Genomic DNA, 18,226 nt, shown 5'->3' on the forward strand with positions numbered 1-18,226 from the left:
TAGCTCTATGTTGTGCCATTCCTCTATTATTCCCACTGGATAGATGTTTCTAAATAAATTGCCAGCAGTCTGCAATAAACATCCATCTGGGTGTTACCAGTTGGGGCTGTGTCCCTGCACAGTCTGACATTATCCAGTCAGTGTTGCCAGTGGCGGAATGTGCAGGGACTTTATTGCTTGCAATTCCTTAATACAATTATGGTAGCAGTAAGAGAGGAATATACAACATATACAACATAGACTGATATGAACCGAAACAACAGCTTACACTTCAAGTAAGTTTCCTTATTTGCCAGAACCCTTTTAAACACAAGACTGGTGATTGCCAGAATCTGGAAAACTCAGGCGTGCTTTTTGACCACTGAACTTTATTCTCAGATTGACTCCTCTTACCAACTGGAAAAAGCCTATAGATCGGGATCGATGGTGTATATGCACATTGTAAGGGTACGGCCACACGGTCAGGTTCCCTGATGCAGTTTTGGAAGCCAAAACCTGGGAGTGAATGAAAAAAAAAAAGAGGAGTTGTATCTGTCCTTTATACTTTTTCTTCTTTTATGATCCACCCCTGATATTGGCTTCCAAAACTGCCTCCAGAAACCTGGCCGTGTGGCTGTCCCCAAAGATCTTTCCATGTGGCTCCATAATGCCCGGAGCTTCACAGTATAGTCTTCAGTTCTTTATGTGCTTATTACATTTCATGAGGCTTCACCTATATGTCTTTATTGGATCTGGCTGTTATTATTGCAGTCTTGACACTTTTTCTTTTACTTACTTATATCAGTTACTTGTTTGGGCCATAGTATAAATCCCTCAAGAAAAATTGATCCCAGGTGCCATCTAGAAATTTGCTTACAAGTTTCAGGTCGCTATCAGTTGAAGCTCTATTCTTGAGAAAAGGTCTTTATCAGTGCGTTTCATGGCCACCTCAGCCTCTGTCTCCGGGGTAGGTCAGGGCTATGGAAAGTTGCTTAGTAACAGGACACAAATAATTTGAGTGTTGATCCTTTCTGAGAAGCTCCCTAACAAGCCAATGTGGCCTATGATTTGCATTGTTCCCACATTACTTGGCCAGAGCTATTAATCTCTTGTGGTCGGACAGGCTCAGCAAACCTTGCAGAACCAGGGCGAGCCGGCTCAGCACTTCTCCTGGTCATGAGAGGACAAGTATGAGGAGCTTCACTGGCAACGAATGGCTAGAAGCTGTTTGTGCCTCTTGGTTTTAAACACAGTTTCCTTGGCACTGGAAGAAGGTAGTGCCCCGTCATCCATAACATTACCCATTGTTCTACGTCGGTAACTTATAGAAACAGTTTTGTCACCACATTTTTTGGGGGTTTTCATTATTATTTTTTTTGTGGCACCTGGAACTTGACCTGAGATAAACTTCTCATAGTCTGAGTACACACGACTGTACATATTGAGTTACTCAGACTTTCAAGAGCGGGTACACGAATCATGTGTGGCTTTATGGGTTGTGGTACCCACATCAGTCTGATTTCCAGTGGGAGATGTTCAGCTTTTATTGCTTGGATGTAACCGTATGTGGATAAATAATCCTTAGGCTGGATTCACACGCCAGTGTGCCGGACGTGTTATACATGGATGAGTCACTGCCCACTGACCTGAAGGCATGGGCATCATCGGGATCAGTTGGGCAGTGACACATCCGAATATGAAGGTGGTGAATCCAGTCATATACACGTGTAATACACTTATTTACACTGCAGCTATCTCTTCATTAGAATAGTACTGGGGTTGTCTGGTTTAGAAAACCCATTTTCATATATTAGGAAATTGAGTGAGTTAGTGGAAGGGGGTCCTCACTCTGTTCAGGGTCCTCATCTCTTGGCCAGAATGGAGAGCTTCTCTTTGTAATCTGCGTAAAGAGGGTTCCCCTGGTTAGTACAGCATTGTTGCCATTCACTTCAGTGGGAACAATGCTGCGGTAACCAGCTCCACCGGGTACACAACAGACGGAGCTATGTCAAACCCCGCTGATCTGTTACTGATACCTTGTCCTAGGGATAGGTCGTCAGCTGTTTAATCCTGGGGAAACCCTTCAAGGTGCCCGTACACACTTGGTGAACGTCGGACGAACCTGCTGATTTTGGAAGGACCATCTGACCCTCTATAAAGTTTTATATATTTCAGCGCTCCACTCACAGCAGATGGCATTGAAAACGAGTGTCAGGTGTGTTGGAGAAAGGCCTTATCTACACGACCGTATCTGCAAACCGCAGATCCGCAAAATAAGGGTATTGTCCATGTGCATTTTCTCACTCCCATTTGTAGAAAAATGGACAAGAATTGGACATGTTCTGTAATTTCCAGAATGGACACATGGATGTGGACAACACACTGATGACTATTGTGTGCTGTTCGCATTTAGATGAACAAGTCCACGTGCAATCTGCAAAAAAGGTCACGCGAAACTACAGTCATGTGCGTAAGGTCTAACACTTAGCAGGAGCAATATTCAACCAACAGCTGTCTAAGGTGTATGACCAGTTTCATTGTCAAGGGACCCTTCTAACCAGTAGGAATTGTCTAAAGTTGAAAACCCCCTTTAAGACATGTCCAGTTCTGTAGAGCTGTTTACATGGGCTGAGAACCGTGTGGTACTTTGGCCTTTGAGCCTGGTATCCGCCAGCTTCCCGTGCACTGTTGCTTGCAGAGACACAAGTATCAGTGGTAATTTAATTATCATCTAACACTAATATTTTTGCTTGCTATGTGGACTGTTACTTTAAAGGGGCGGTATGACAGTAGAGACAAGGATGTGCAGTTTTTCCTACACCCCCACACTTGTCCATAGGCTGGTATTGTATTCACTTGCATAGGTCTAAGGCTTCATGCAAACGTCCGTGCCCGCATTTTGGTCCGTATACAACTGATCCACGAAATACGGATACCGTCTATGTCCACGCCGCATACCTTCTATGGTCCGTGGTAGCGTAATCCATAAGGGGATGATTCTTCGATAACCCGGACTTTGGACTCCGAACTTAAAACACAAGTTCGCTCAACACTAGTCACTAATAATTCATGCTTTGAGATTTCCAGTATTTGCTGTAATTTCTGTCCTTCCCGTACACTACTGCGGTGTATAACATTCCTCAGTATTTTTACATTTAATTACCTTTACGTTACAATGCGCTGACAACCTCCATGGGATCTTACAAAGCAAACCTGTTTTTTTCCCTTTCCATCCTACTTCCAACACTAATGCAGAGAGGAGAGATGTTTATTCGCTGTAATCACAAACTGCTACTTAATTGATTATTCCCACTGGAAGGAATGCACACATGTTCAGCGCGACCTTAGAACCCTTCCGTGTGCCAGAGATCTGCAGCACTGAGTTTCTTCTTCAGTCTTAAAGGAGCAGTAGACGCACAGATTATAGTAGAAAATCCTATAAAGAGACATTATTCACACCTATGTATAGAAGTGATTCTGTATTGGCCACGGGGGCTGATCACTAATCCTATGAAGAAGCCTACAATCAGTCTTGGTAACACTGGACTACGCTGCAGACGTGTCCTATGTCAGTGTCTCTTCAATGAACTACCGTCATGATACACGCGTTAGATGGACATACCACATATATATTCCAGTCAGCTATGGACGACTTGCCTCCTGTCATCACACCACTGTATGGAAAAGAAAGATCGTATTTGTTAGGATAGACTTCTATATATCCTTCCTCTTTTTTACATTTTTTCTTTCTCCTCAGACAACATCCAAAATGAATATTTTTGTCCTATCCTTTTGTTCTCCTATTGGTGTCCTTCAGATGGGCCTGGACGGGGTCGCTAGAGATAGCTGTTGGCGGAATGATCGTTCCTCCGACAGCTGTTGAATGTGTATGGCCAGTTTTAGTAAGAAAAAGTAAGCATAATGGTGGGCCGCTCCAGGCCATTCATGGAGATAAGCGCCTGGAGGACCGCTTGTACCCTACCTGCGATGGTGACGGTGTAGGTGGGCTCAGTCTTATATGTATGGGATGGATAGGTAAGAATTGTCTCGAAAGAGTAGGGTGAGAGCTGAAATGTTGCCCGTACGTAATAGGACAGTCATGAGCGCTGCAGACTACAATATGTCGGCATGGTATGTTTAATTAACGTGATGCTTTCCAGGACTTGGCACCACCAGTGACAAAGCTGCAGCGTACTGGGAACGTCAAAGAGGCTTTAAATACATGCTGTGGGCGGCCTGGGTACCATCAGCGGCATATTTTCCCATTTCCATATGAAATGAAACAAATTGGTTTCTACGCCGACGAGCCAAGAAGTCGGGGCTCTTTGAAGTGTCGTCCTGGAGATTCCTTGCTCACAAATGTATTCACTATTTGTCTCGCCAGATAAACAGTTTAGAGTTTTGGGAGCATCTGTCGCCTGTACGTCAGCCGGGCTCGCGCTTCATGCTGCTTTAACTCTTTGCTGACCACATGTGGCATAGCATTTGGTTGTTTTTTTTGACCGCACAGCAGCCTTTTCCTTTATCCCTTCATGAACAGGTGCTAATACTTCCTACACCCATGTTTAAGTGTGCCGTAATACAGTGTTAGGGCTTATGCACACAAACGTATGTTTTTTGTGCGCTTCCGATCCGCATTTTTTGCTGGTCACTTCCATGATGTGCTATCTGCATCTGTATGTTCGTTCCGTGGCATCTGCAAAAATGTGAAACATGTCCTATTCTTGTCTGCATTGGAGACAAGGATAGGACTGTTCTATTACGTTCTATTCGCAAAATGCGGAACACGCACGGTATCCGTGATTTGTGGACTGCAAAACGGGCTACAGTGGTGTGCATGAGCCCTTAACAAGCAGAGCTGACCACCCCATACCCCTCGCTGTCTGCCCGTCTGACATTTTCTGCGCTCTATGCCTTGCCTAGAAGCTGCATTTTTTTCGTGTGGCGTTTGCTGTGAACCATGTGTTACATATTTGAATGGGATTGTCACGTTTGACCCATGCCATATGTGTAATGGCGTATACAGCAAAATAAGGAGCGCTCTGAGGTGTTTACTGAGGGTGGTGCGAGATAACATTCCTGCATTCTGCTATCCGCACACTTTATGGGCTCGCATAAAGCGGCTTAATCATTCATTCCAGCAGATTACAGAAGATGAGAGTTATCAGGCCGGTGACACATTACCTTTAATCATCTTCCATGAGCAAAATGTGAGGAAATGATGACTAGGGGGAGGACAGAACGTCTTCTTCTAACACAGGACGTTACTGAGGTGTTTTTTGGTTGTATTCAATAGAAGGTGCCCCTGTTAGTTGGGAACGAGGTGCCCCTGCCTGTTATAAATTTTGAAGACCAGAAATGACTCCCACTGGTAGTACATGGGTTGACTGGGCACAGGATCAGATACTTTATGTTCACCTGAGCATGGTACTGGTTATCTTGGAGATATAGGCCATTGTCCCTATCTCCTTACCCTATTATATTGCTGTGGTATCTGTAGAGGCTGAAGATGTCTTCAAGGCCTGGTAGCTTAGTGCATTTCACTGCAAAACCTCTGTGGCAGTTCTGTGCTTCACTCCCACGCTCTTTACAATTGACTTTTCTTGGCTTCCTATTTAATTTGCCCTGTCCATAGCAAAACGTATTTTCGGCTTCCCTTCTCAGACACAAACTGCTGAAGATTTGGAAAGTCCAGCACTTTTTGTGTCTAAGATCTGTATTCTTAAATAAGAACAAACAAAATGCTTGCGTGTTTGAAGCCAGAATGCTTTTGCTGAGTGCAGCATCGGGCACTGCCCTCGGCTATGGTGGACCACCGGAGCTCATAGGAACCTGTAGAAACGTTTTGATTTCAATGGTGTCGATGCAATGCTACAGGATGGGGCCCCTCACACTGGCCCTTTCTCCGGGAGTATTTAAACCTGAACACATTTGGTGCAGTTTTCCATGTAAAATTTGCCCAATACAGGTTTGTAGATGGAGACGGCTGGCTTCTAGGAAGATAGGTCATGCAAAAGAAACCGAAAACTGATTATTCTAATGCGTTTAGGACTCATAACTAGAGGGCGCAGATGGCATGCACTGCGGCTGACCTGCATTTTACATAAGAGTCTTACTGTATGTAGGTTACCTCTCCAGTCAAGGGCTACGTGTTGATGCGCAGTGTTGTCTTAACAAGCCCCCATGGTTTCGTTTCACAGCACATAAGCCATTTGTCTGCAGTTCCTTTAATTGATGACTTTGCTCCTTGGTCCGTTTAGCCCTTACACAAAGGTTTTTTGCAAACAATCATCTTTACTAATGGCTTTTACTTATCAAAAAGTCCTTATCAGCAAAGCAGGATGTAACACAAAAGCAACTCCACTTCATCGGAATTGCTCATTTCCCACCAAATAAACAGTTAGTGTGGTGTGGCACCTACCTATGTGACCTTTACATATTGGTATGTTGCCTGGCAGGGCACATTTCTGTATAAATCCTGCTGGTTGTCACTGTACGGAGGCATGGACTAAGCGGTTCATTCGAGGGCTGTTTACCTTCGATCAAGTATATTACTCTAATTTCTTGATTGGATTGTCTCCTATGAGATCATGAAGCTCGCATAAGCCAGTTATACCGCAGGATATAGTTTGTAGACCACTCTGCCTTGCGAGCTCTTATGGTGAAAATCACATTCGAAATATGTCAAATTGCATATCCATATGCTGCTAATATACATGAAAAAATATATATATATTGCTGTGTTGGGGGGGGGGGGGTCTATGCTTGTCTACGTTTTTTAATGCAGAGTAAGCGGGGTAAGCTGTGGCCAATCATCTCAGGCAGAGGCCTATTTTTCTTCAGCACAAAGGCCCGACCCTTCTTTCTTAACGTATCTGCTGTTGAGAAAGACTTGGGACACCATCATACACATTAGATGGTTGACCGATCTTAGGGTACGACCACACAGTCAAGTTTCTTGGTGCTTCTTTGGAAGTAAATTAAAAAAAGAGGAGAAGTCGAATCTAGCCTTTATGCTTTCTCTCCTTTTATGATCCATTCCTGATTTTGGCTTCAAAAACTGCATAAAAAAACAAAGATCTTTCCATGTGTCTCTAAACGTTCCGGCTGTTAGTGGTATATCTACACATTCCTTACTGAAGTGCCAGAATACTTGATAAAATGGCAGCAACCAGCGCAGTAGTAAACAACGGAAGTGTTTATTGTCTTGGGCTCGGAGTCTGTGATGTGCACAGAGAACAACAACTGAAAAACAGAATTCAGGAACTGAAAACCGCCACTCTGTACAAACACCTATGCACCACAAGGTAGCACAAATGACTACATTGTTTTCACATGTGCCTCCGGTCTCTACTGCTTCTAGACACCTCTAAAATATTTCGATCTTGAGCAATCCCTTTAAATACCTGCTAACTTTCTGACATCAGGTCTAATTAGGAAGAAACTAGATTGTGTTTTTTTTCACTGTTAGGATCCTTTCACACTGGAGCAGATTTACTAAAGGTGTCGCACTTTACTCTAAGAATAAATAGTCACAGACAAATGTTTCTGGCACGTGGATCTTTATAAAGTATGGTAAATCCAGTGCCAGATTTATGCTAGAGTTTGGCCCCTGTGCCAAAAATTTGTCAATACTGAAAAGGAAAAAAAAAACGGTCTAGTCTAAGTTTATGCCACCTATATGTTGGGTTATTTTCGCTTCAAAATGCGCCAACATTTTGACGAATTTCTTAGGCATTCACATCATGCCATGTTTACAACAAAGCCAGGCCGCTTTATCAAGAAGTGGGACCAATGTTGAATGAGAGATATAATGCTTAGAAAGGTGTGTAAACCAGTAACCAGTGATGCAAAGCACCCAAAAAATAAATAAATAGGAAATCTGCCCCACTGTATTTTTTCGGTGGTCATTGGCATACATCAGGAGGATTCCACAATGTATACCTCTAATAGATGCCGCTATATATACAATGGCATACGTCGCCCATCGTTTTAATGGATGCGTCTGTATGGAATAGTGCAACCTAGCCTTCTGACGAAGCCAGTGGGTTGGCGAAACGCGCATTGAGGCATCAGTATACTGGGAGCCTCGGGTCACCTGTCTGCTATGGGTAATCTACTCATGCCGTTATAGCTACCATTTTGATACTATTTGCCATGCAGTCTGTGTATTTATGCCCTGCTGTGTAGATTTGCTATTATGCATCCTTGATATGGGGCACAGGTTTCTTTTCCCCCCCAATGGTCTCTACACAATGCAGGACTGGAGGGAACCGTTGCTTCCAATGTAAAGCATTCCTCCATTTGTGTTTATACTCTGTACTTTACCAGGCTGCATATATGTGTTATTATGTTTTTGGCACCATTATTTTATTTCCCAGGGATCTGTGACCTGTAGTTGCTCTCGGGTGGTCTCTATCACCAGGGGCTCTTTGGTGGAGGGGTCCTTAGGGCTTTTCCTCCCCCATGTTTTCACTTATGTGTATGTATTTCCATAACTAATAAACATTTTTGCTATATTTTATACAATATTATTTGTATATTTATTGGGGCTATTAGATGGTTCATGTTATTCTAGGCCCCCTTGACCTATGTTTAATGATATCTGAGGTATTGGTTGGTCCAAAAGGACCCTCTTTCCCAGCACATATGGCAAATATAGACTGCAATGTAGCCTAAGGTAAAAAGTTCCCTAAAGAGCTCATCATATTTTCCAGAGTAAGATTTATTTTCATTTTTTATAAATATATATTTGTATATTCTTGTGACCGGCTCTAGTTGCCATCCTTGTGGCACTTGCTGTAATAAAATGCTGCTGGTGGATTACATTCTCTAAACTCTCTGATCATATCCTGGTTCATTCTCCTACAAACCATGGAAAAAGCACATTGCGTGTGTGTCAGGCTCCTTACACGCTGTCCTGAATAATCCCTTAATCCAGGCTGCATCTTCTCGTATTAGTCTCGTATATTTTGTTTGCCTCCACGCTCATAGTCAGATTTTGTGTTACTTCTTTTTATTACATTTTATGAATTACTTAACCTTTAGAGTTTTGTAACACTGTTATTTTCCCCACTACATGAGACGTTAAAGGGGTTGACTGGCTAATACATTTTAAATAAAAAGGGTCAAAATGGCATAAAAAATTGATACCCAACGAATAGATCCACAAGTACCACCACTCATGTTCTAGCACTTGCTAGGTCCTCTCTGGTCCCTCTGGAAGGACAGGAAATGACCACTCAGTCAGCAGACTGTGATTGGCTGAGCAGTCATTTCCTGTGTGCCGAGAGGGACGAAGATGTAAACATCAGTGGGGGATCGGTTAGTATCTCCTCTTTATTAAATTACTGGTGGCCCTGCCAAGGTGATTGGGTCTGTGTCCAAATATTTCTTGTGTCTGAAGAAGGTCTTACACTTTAGATGAATTCCGGATGAGTTTGGTGGGACCAGTTGACCATCTTGTGTGTAAAGGGGTGTTCCCCCCAAGAACAGGATTCAGGAAAGTAGGGTTGGGCATGTTGGATTTCATCATGTCCAACACAAATATTTTTAAGGGAAATACGTTTCTGACAAAGGGGTCTGTCAGCGGCTCACTCCCTCTCAGCCAAATCGAGCATGCACGTGTATGGGGGTTTTGGGAGGAATAGCCAACAGCTATGTAAACTGTAAAGGCCAGCTAAACATCCAGGACTGTTATGGAGCACTAGAGGCAGATGACAAAATATATGTCCTTATTGGCCTCACCATATGCAGCATCTCCGCCTCATGTCTTGGAATAATGTAACCTAATTACACTAGGCTTTTCTTTCTGTGAAAATCTGTAGCGCAAGTTTGGAAGTGGTACAAGGAGCATGACAACCTATTAAACTTCAATCAGTGACCCCCACTTTTCCACACCCTCGCTGCCTTTCCTGCTGCGCCTGCTTAAAATTCATCTGTCCTTTTCTAATGTCACGCAGCAGCCTGGATAATTATGGGCTGGGGATGTGAATGTGATCTGTGGGTGTAAGTGCACTGTGCCGTGATTAAAATATGCACTATAATATCAGTTTTAATTAGCCAGTCAGCTTTCCCACAGGGTAGGAGGCATGGAGCACCTCGCTAAGAAGTACAAGCCTTGCAGTACGGATAGAGCTTGAGCCAAGTGAAGTGGAATGCTAAAAAGTACAAAGGAGGGGGAACCGGGGATTAACTCGGAAGCTATAGGGGGTCGCCTACATTAACTGGAATGTTTAAAAATCCTATACCGCTGTTTTCTAGTCACGTTCTTGCAGATAACCTCATATCAGCCAAACAATCAGCTAATTTGCATGCAATTTTCCCAGGGAGCACTGCTTAAATAATAAGTCTTTATACAGCACCGTTTCTCTTCAGTCAAAAACACTACCCCCCGTCCCCAGCTTGGTCCTTTTCTTCTTTTACAACCAGTACCCATATGAACCCAGTTCCCGCTCATGTTGAAGTTACACCCTGATGTCATGTTTAAATCCAGTGTGCCCGATCCTTCTCCCTGACATCTTCAGGGATCATCACAAAATGATCTGCAGCCGGCGAGGAAAGATGTGATCACCGTATGAATGTCTGCATCGGATGATCGGAAAGTGGTTCCCGATATTTGCCCCAATTGTCAGTATGTGTAAAGCGGTCTTTATTCCTCTCTCTCTTGGCCGCACATGCTTAGAGGAGTGTGTATGGGGGGAGAATAGGTGTGTAGTCTTGCATCTCTGTAACCACTCTACCCCTGTTCAGATACAATGTTACAGGACAGTCAGAGCCACCTAGCAGGTCCTGGTGGAAACACACTGTACCAGTGTACTGTTCACTTTATTAAAGGGGTTGTGCACCCTAGGAGATCTTTCAGGAGGGTTCCCCCATGCCACTGAAGCTGCGGAGGGAAGCATACATACCTGCTCCTTTGTTCCCCCGCTGCTGCTCTTCAATCTCCATGCATCAACATCTGGTCTGACGTCACATGGCCACAGCAGTGTTGACATACCCCCATGCGTCATGTCGCAATGGGCACATGTCAGCTCTGTGGTCAGTCACTGACCCATGTCCATCTGGATGGTGACTCCACGAAACTGAGAGCGGCGGCTGGGGAGTAAAGGAGCTGGAACCCGGGAGGTAAGTATGCTGCCCTCTGCAGTTCTGGTGCCGTGGACTTGAGAAGCAAAGTATGCCATGTTACCTGTTGGGACTCTTGAAAAACAGATGACTAAACTGGAAACCAACTAAACAAGACCCAGGTGCTGATAACACGGGTGATCAAAGCCTTTGAAGCAAAGTGTCTACAGATTACCATCTCTTTTAACAGTTTTGTGACCACATCATGGGATGTCAACTTCTCAGGCTTCCTGTCACAGATCGGCCTGACGATTGTGGCAGCTTTCAGGCAGCCGTCAGTGTTTTCATAGTCACGTAACATTCCATCCGTGCACTATTGTGTAATTCATGTTACCTCTGTACGGTATGTTCTGTGCCTAGCACATGGTCCATTACAGTAAAGATTAAATTGTGGTGTGAAGTATACTGGGAAATGCTGGTAATAGCATGCATAACAGATTATAATGTCTGGATGGATATTGTAATGTAGAGTTCCACAACACATTACCTAAAGGGGGTTTCCAGACTCTTAAAATAATGACCTACCTTCAGGATAGGTCATCAGTATCCGATCAGTGGGGGCCAGGCACCCCGCACCCCCAGCGCTGGAACTAGCCCTTTGACTGGAAGAGGCAGCACAGCTCTATTCAAAGTCTCATGGCCGTGCCATGTAACTGCAGCTCATTTCCCATTAAAGTCAGCAGTAATCCAGCATGACCACGATACTTTCAGTGGCGCTGTGCTCACTGTTCCATTCAGTGTGCTTGTTCCAGTGCTGGAGTCTGCAGGGAACAGCTGATCGGTGGGGGTACGGGTTGTCTGACCCCCACTAATCGAATATTGGTGAAATCCTGACTATAAGTAATCAATATAAGGAGCCTGGCAAACCCCTTTAAGACAACATAAATGGACTTATACAGCATCAACAAATAAATTAATTAAAAAAAATAAAAAATTGGACATCCAGGACCATTAGGATATGTTCACACTTAGCAGATCCACAGCACATTGTCCATCCAGTTTTGTGGGTGGAAAGCAGCATATTACAGTAGCAGCAGAGTGATGACATTTTAAGAAATCTCATTCACAGAGAAAAAACGGAGATTGATGTGGACGGGTTTTAAATCCACTACATTCCCATTTTTTTTTATTTTCAATATGGATTTCATCCTTTGCCATGATTGTCTAACATGCAGATTTTGCACGGCGTCTCACAACAACATGTGAATGATTTGTTTCTTCATGTTCCATTGGTCCGTAACAAAATTTTCAATTCAAACAGCTCTTAGTCTGATTTAATATGAGCGTGTTCACTGTGGAAAACACTCCCCATGTGATGGCTGAATGTCCCGGAGCAAACACTGCTCCTCTGACCTGAACTCACAGCATCATAATAACTTGGTGCGTCGGTCAGCAGGAACAATCCCATTCATTCGGCCATGCTGACTGGTAGGGACGACCCTGACGATTAAAATGATACCTGCCTTGTGAAAATTGGTTGCGGCGTTCTCAAGAGAAAAAAAAGACAAGATCCACTGTATTAAACGAGGAATACTGCCTGGTAGGGATGATCCTGCTGATTAAAATGATATCTGTCATGTGAAAATCTGTTGTGGGGTTCCTGAAAAAAAGGACTTATTCTTTAGGGCTCATGGGCCCTGAGGGGCATGGCTGACCAGCACTGGGAAGCTGAGGAGATGGCCAAATCCCACCCCTTGGGGCACTGAAGCTTTCTTTTGCCTCTAGAATAAAACTCTTTTTTCTCTTGGGAATGCCACAACCAATTATCACAAGACAGGTATCATTTTAGTCAGTAGGATTGTCCCTACCAGGCAGTATGCCCCACTTATAGGGTTGTTCGTGCTGACAGATGCTCTTTAAAGGGATTCTGTCACGAGATTTGAGGCCTATAACCTAAACATATGGCCAGGTCCCTACTAATACGCTGAATCCGAAACTGACCTTATTAAATGTGCCTGTGGCTCTATTAGCACTTAAAACAGGTTTTTATAACCTGTCATTCACCTACCTAATGTGCCCAAGGGGACGTCTCTTCATGCAGGGTGTCCGGCTGCAGCCATCTCCGTCTGGTGCCCAGCGCCGCCTTCCCACTAGAAATTGCTGCCCCTCCCTTTCAGTAGATCTGTCTACCTCACCTCATCGCCACCTCCCTCACTTCAGCGCCGCCTCCGAAATCGTCCGCTCTCCTCAGCCAGATCCCGCGCGTGCGCACTAGGTATAACCTGATGCGCCCGTACGGACTCCTGGCAGCGGCCTCGTTAAGCGAAGTGCGCATGCGCTGGCCGGCGCACTTCGCTCAAACCTGCCTTGACCGCCCTATTGCAGCCATCCTCTCACAGCCGCACGGGATCTGGCTGAGGAGAGCGGACGATTTCGGAGGCGGCGCTGAGGTGAGGGAGGAGGCGCTGAGATGAGGTAAGGGAGGCGGCTCTATTGAAAGGGAGGGCGGCGATTTCTAGTGGGAAGGCGGCGCTGGGCACCAGGCGGAGATGGCTGCAGCCGGGCACCCTGCATGAAGAGACGTCCCCTTGGGCACATTAGGTACGTGAATGACAGGTTATAAAAACCTGTTTTATGTGCTAATAGAGCCACAGGCACATTTAATAAGGTCAGTTTCGGATTCAGCGTATTAGTAGGGACCTGGCCATATGTTTAGGTTATGGGCCTCAAATCTCGTGACAGAATCCCTTTAAGTTATTACGATGCTGTGACTTCAGGTCAGAGGAGTGGTGGTAATGCAGTCATCACACGGAATGTGTCTGTTTATACTGTATGACTAAAAGCCATCCAAGATGGTTGTCCCCATGGCAGTGTTCATGTGCCCCCTTTTAAGTATAGTGCCTAAAACAATTCCAGTTAGATCTGTTTAGCCTTTACATGAGCAGCGCTAGCAGTGCCCGCTTAGTCTTGGCAGTGTTCATCTGACCAGCAGGGGTGTCGGGAACATTGTGCCCCCTAGAGAAAGCTACCCATATGCCTCACTTATTAACTCAGTTACCACTGAAGCCTCCTTTCATGGATCCCTAGTGCAGAGGTCAGGAACCTCCGGCACTCCAGGTGTTGTGAAACTACATCTCCCATCATGCACACTTGCTTGGCTGTTCTCTGAACTCCCACAGAAGTGAAAGGAGCATGCTGGAAGTTGTAGTTTCAGTGCCGAAGGTTGCTGATCCCAGCCCTAGTGAAACACCTAGGACCATCCGTATTCTCAGGAGAGCACCACCAATGAGCCTCAGGCAGCATCAGGTAGGGGCAAGAGGGTGCCAGTGGAAGGGCCATGGGCAATATTAGCTTTCATTGTGGCAAAGGGGTTAGGTTACGAAATTGGCATTGAGGGGGGGGGGGGTGGCGTTTCAGTTTCCACCTTAGGCAGCAGAAAGGCGTTCGCCAACCTATCCTCCTGTAAATGACTTCTGATTTAAACTTGTCCATATAAAGTAAGAGAAACTTACAGTTTCTAGACATGGATCAGTTGAAGTCTAATCCACGGTAAGATGGTGACGTAATGCCATGAAGTAAATAGTTTTCCAGGTCATGGTCGATGATACCTTTTCTAAGAAGTCTCTGTATTGCAAAATGCTCAGCCTTAGCACGATAGCGTGAGAGAAACTGTTGCAGCCTCTGTCTTTCTCATGCAAATTATTATTTATAGTCGTGCTAAGCACATATTTAGATAGCAGTAGTCTGCCCAGTTAAGCTGAAACCAGAAATTCCTTCCTAACATGCTGACATCACGCATATACTGCGTTGTATAGGGACTAGAGCCTCCTATTACAAACAAATGGGTCGTAATATACTGTGTATTTATTTCTGCGTCCTCCCGCTGCTTTCTTTGTTTCGGCATCTTTACGTTGTGCGTGCGGTGTTTGCCTTGGAAATGTGCTTGAAGGTTAACAAGTTGGGCCGTATGTGTTAGGCTACTTTCACATTAGCGTATTCAATTCCGCTATTGAGATCAATCATAGGATCTCAATAGCGGAAGAAAACGCTTCCATTTTGTCCTCTTTCATTGTCAATGGGGACAAAACTGAACGAAACGGAATGCACCAAAAGGCATTCTGTTCCGTTTGGTTGCGCCCCCATTGCGGACAGAAAAACGCTGCTGTTTGCGATGTGGTGCGGAGCAAGACACTGACACACAATGTAAGTCAATGGGGACGGATCCGTTTTCTCTGACACAATAGAAAACGGATCCATCTCCCATTGACTTTTAATGGTGTTCAAGATGGATCCGTCATGGCTATAGAAGACATAATACAACCGGATTCGTTCATGACGGATGCATGCGGTTGTATTATTGTAACGGAAGCGTTTTTGCAGATCCATGACGGATCTGCAAAAAACACTAATGTGTAAGTAGCCTTAGACATGCACGATTAGCACACCAGAGGGCTGAACATTTTCGGTTCTCATGTTCGGGAACATTGCCCAGTTTCCTCTTTTCATTCACGTTTCTGCTTCCAGCTGTCGAACAGATCATCCGATTTCAGGCTTGTAGGGACAAATCGCAAATGAAGCTCAGATACCAGCCTAGGTTTGCCGAAGCGTTGGTTGCGAAGTGATGCAGTGATTCATTTATGGTAGTTGGGTAAAACTAGGATGAGGCAATCTGGAATCATATGATCCCTGCAGGGTTACCTAAACACTATGGATACAGCATTTATAGGGTATATTCACAGTTGCGGTACAGTCACATGCACTCTGTGGATTGTCCGCAGAAGAATTGCGTGCTGAAAATCTGTAGAGACACATGCTGTGCAGAACATCCGCCGTTGAAAATGACTGGTGGTGTCGGTTTCACATCCACAGTATGTAAATATCCTCCACCACGGATTTCACCCTTTGCAGTGCTTTTTATTGAAATCTGCAACAAAATTGATAGCGAAAATTCCAGTAAATCTGCCCCATGTGGGATATGTTAAAACAGGACAGATACCTTTGTAGAGAACCGCATAGTCTACTACGCTTTTCCATACCACAGATAAAAAGGTATACTTGCCGAGCACATGGCAAAAAAGACACTCTGATGGATAAGCTGTGTCAGTGGGGGCGTCAATGAGATGTCAATGGAGATGTTATTGCCTGCGGCTTTCCTGGTGCATACTCTGAACCTAGTGCTAAAATGAGATGTGAACAGGCCCTTAACACTTGTAGGATGTCCTCTGAAAACTGTATGGTGCATTTTACATAGTGGACCTCGGTTATAAAGCAGTTTCCAGAAATGAATAGTGCAGGTGAATATGAGAAACTTTGTGATATATCTTATTAAAGAATTATGCTTGCTTCTGGGCTTCTTTACTCCACCTTCCCTTCACTCAGCCTCTTATCTCTAGTAGTTCCTGTCTGTCTCCAGGGTCACACATAAGTCTATGGAGAGAGGAGGAGGGATGAGAAGGCTGCTGCCAGCTAGTACCGTAAGTGATTTATTACCGAACTGAACAGTGGTAGAGCCTTATCCTACCAGATATTGTAGAGTCAGAAGTGCTAAGTGTAGCAGTTCTAAGAAACTGCAGGTCATGAGTTCCTCATCCAGAAGCCTCCTCTCTCCATAGACATCAATTTTAAAAGCAGGAAAGAGCAAATAAGCGTGATACAAGCATTTTTCTTTAATAAGATATATTACAAAGTTTTTTATATACTACTTATGAAAAGTTGTTTTTATAACTGGAGGTACACTTTAATCCTTATTAATGCCCTGTGTATGCAAGGGGACAAGTTTTAGAATGTGATTAATGAGTGACATTTACTGTTTTAGTGGGAATTGGGCCCCCTGACTCATGTACCATTTTGTCCATACGTCACTGGGGGTGTCTTATTTTATGCCCGCTCTGCATGTGACTAGTGTATACATGACATTATCATACCTGCAGATATGTAATACTTTCTTTATAGTCTGTAATCTTACATGGCTACTATGGTGAACTGCCATTTAACAATGCATTTTTACTTTTGTTTTTAGGGGACATGATTTTTTAGTAAATTTGGACTCCATGACCATTTATGAAAGTCATGAATTTGACCAAATCCGACGACTGTCTACTCCTTCTACCTCTGGCGCTGCCTCAAATTACCACACAGTTTGGAAATACTATTGCAGAGATCACTTTGGGTGGCGCGAGTATTCAGAGGTAAACGTCTCACGTGCACGCAGTCTAATAATGCAGGGTACACTATATAGTGACCCATCTGAAATGACTTGTCTCTCACTTGTGGTGACCATCTGTTCTGTATGACAGCCTGTTGTGAAGCTGATAGAGGAAGCCAACTGCCGTGGCCTGAAGGAAGTCCGATTTGTTACGTGGCACAACCAGTATATACTGAACATAAAAGATGGCTTCCAGCAGAACGCCTGTTTCAGGAAAGAAATCAAGAGAAGGCCCTTGTTCCGGTCCTCTGTCATTTTATTGCCACATCTCCAGTAAGTAGAAACCATTTCAACATCTGTCCGCTACCACTAAATATGCTAAGTGCTCAGCAGACGGAACAGCCGTGCTGCACATCTCTTCACTTTACCTCGGTGAGGTGTACTGCTGTCCCTGCACATTACCCAGGTGTACTGCTGTCCCTGCACATTACCCAGGTGTACTGCTGTCCCTGCACATTACCCTGGTGTACTGCTGTCCCTGCACATTACCCAGGTGTACTGCTATCCCTGGACATTACCCAGGTGTACTGCTGTCCCTGCACATTACCCAGGTGTACTGCTATCCCTGGACATTACCCAGGTGTACTGCTGTCCCTGCACATTACCCTGGTGTACTGCTGTCCCTGGACATTACCCAGGTGTACTGCTATCCCTGGACATTACCCTGGTGTACTGCTGTCCCTGGACATTACCCTGGTGTACTGCTATCCCTGGACATTACCCTGGTGTACTGCTGTCCCTGGACATTACCCAGGTGTACTGCTATCCCTGGACATTACCCAGGTGTACTGCTGTCCCTGCACATTACCCTGGTGTACTGCTGTCCCTGGACATTACCCAGGTGTACTGCTATCCCTGCACATTACCCAGGTGTACTGCTGTCCCTGCACATTACCCAGGTGTACTGCTGTCCCTGGACATTACCCAGGTGTACTGCTATCCCTGCACATTACCCAGGTGTACTGCTGTCCCTGC

At 44.7% G+C, this 18,226-nt stretch overlaps 1 protein-coding gene across 1 annotated transcript in view; it reads left to right on the forward strand.

Moving 5' to 3' along the window:
• LOC122935111 (TCDD inducible poly(ADP-ribose) polymerase) overlaps positions 1 to 18,226 on the forward strand; it is a 36,143-nt gene that overhangs the window by 8,106 nt on the left and 9,811 nt on the right. Inside the window, exons 3-4 of the mRNA XM_044290870.1 lie at positions 17,066 to 17,234; positions 17,343 to 17,524. Of these exons, the coding sequence (XP_044146805.1) occupies positions 17,066 to 17,234; positions 17,343 to 17,524 (351 nt within the window). The remainder of the gene's footprint in view (positions 1 to 17,065; positions 17,235 to 17,342; positions 17,525 to 18,226) is intronic.

The sequence above is a fragment of the Bufo gargarizans genome, chromosome 4, assembly GCF_014858855.1.
Source record: "Bufo gargarizans isolate SCDJY-AF-19 chromosome 4, ASM1485885v1, whole genome shotgun sequence".
Classification (NCBI taxonomy): domain Eukaryota; kingdom Metazoa; phylum Chordata; class Amphibia; order Anura; family Bufonidae; genus Bufo; species Bufo gargarizans.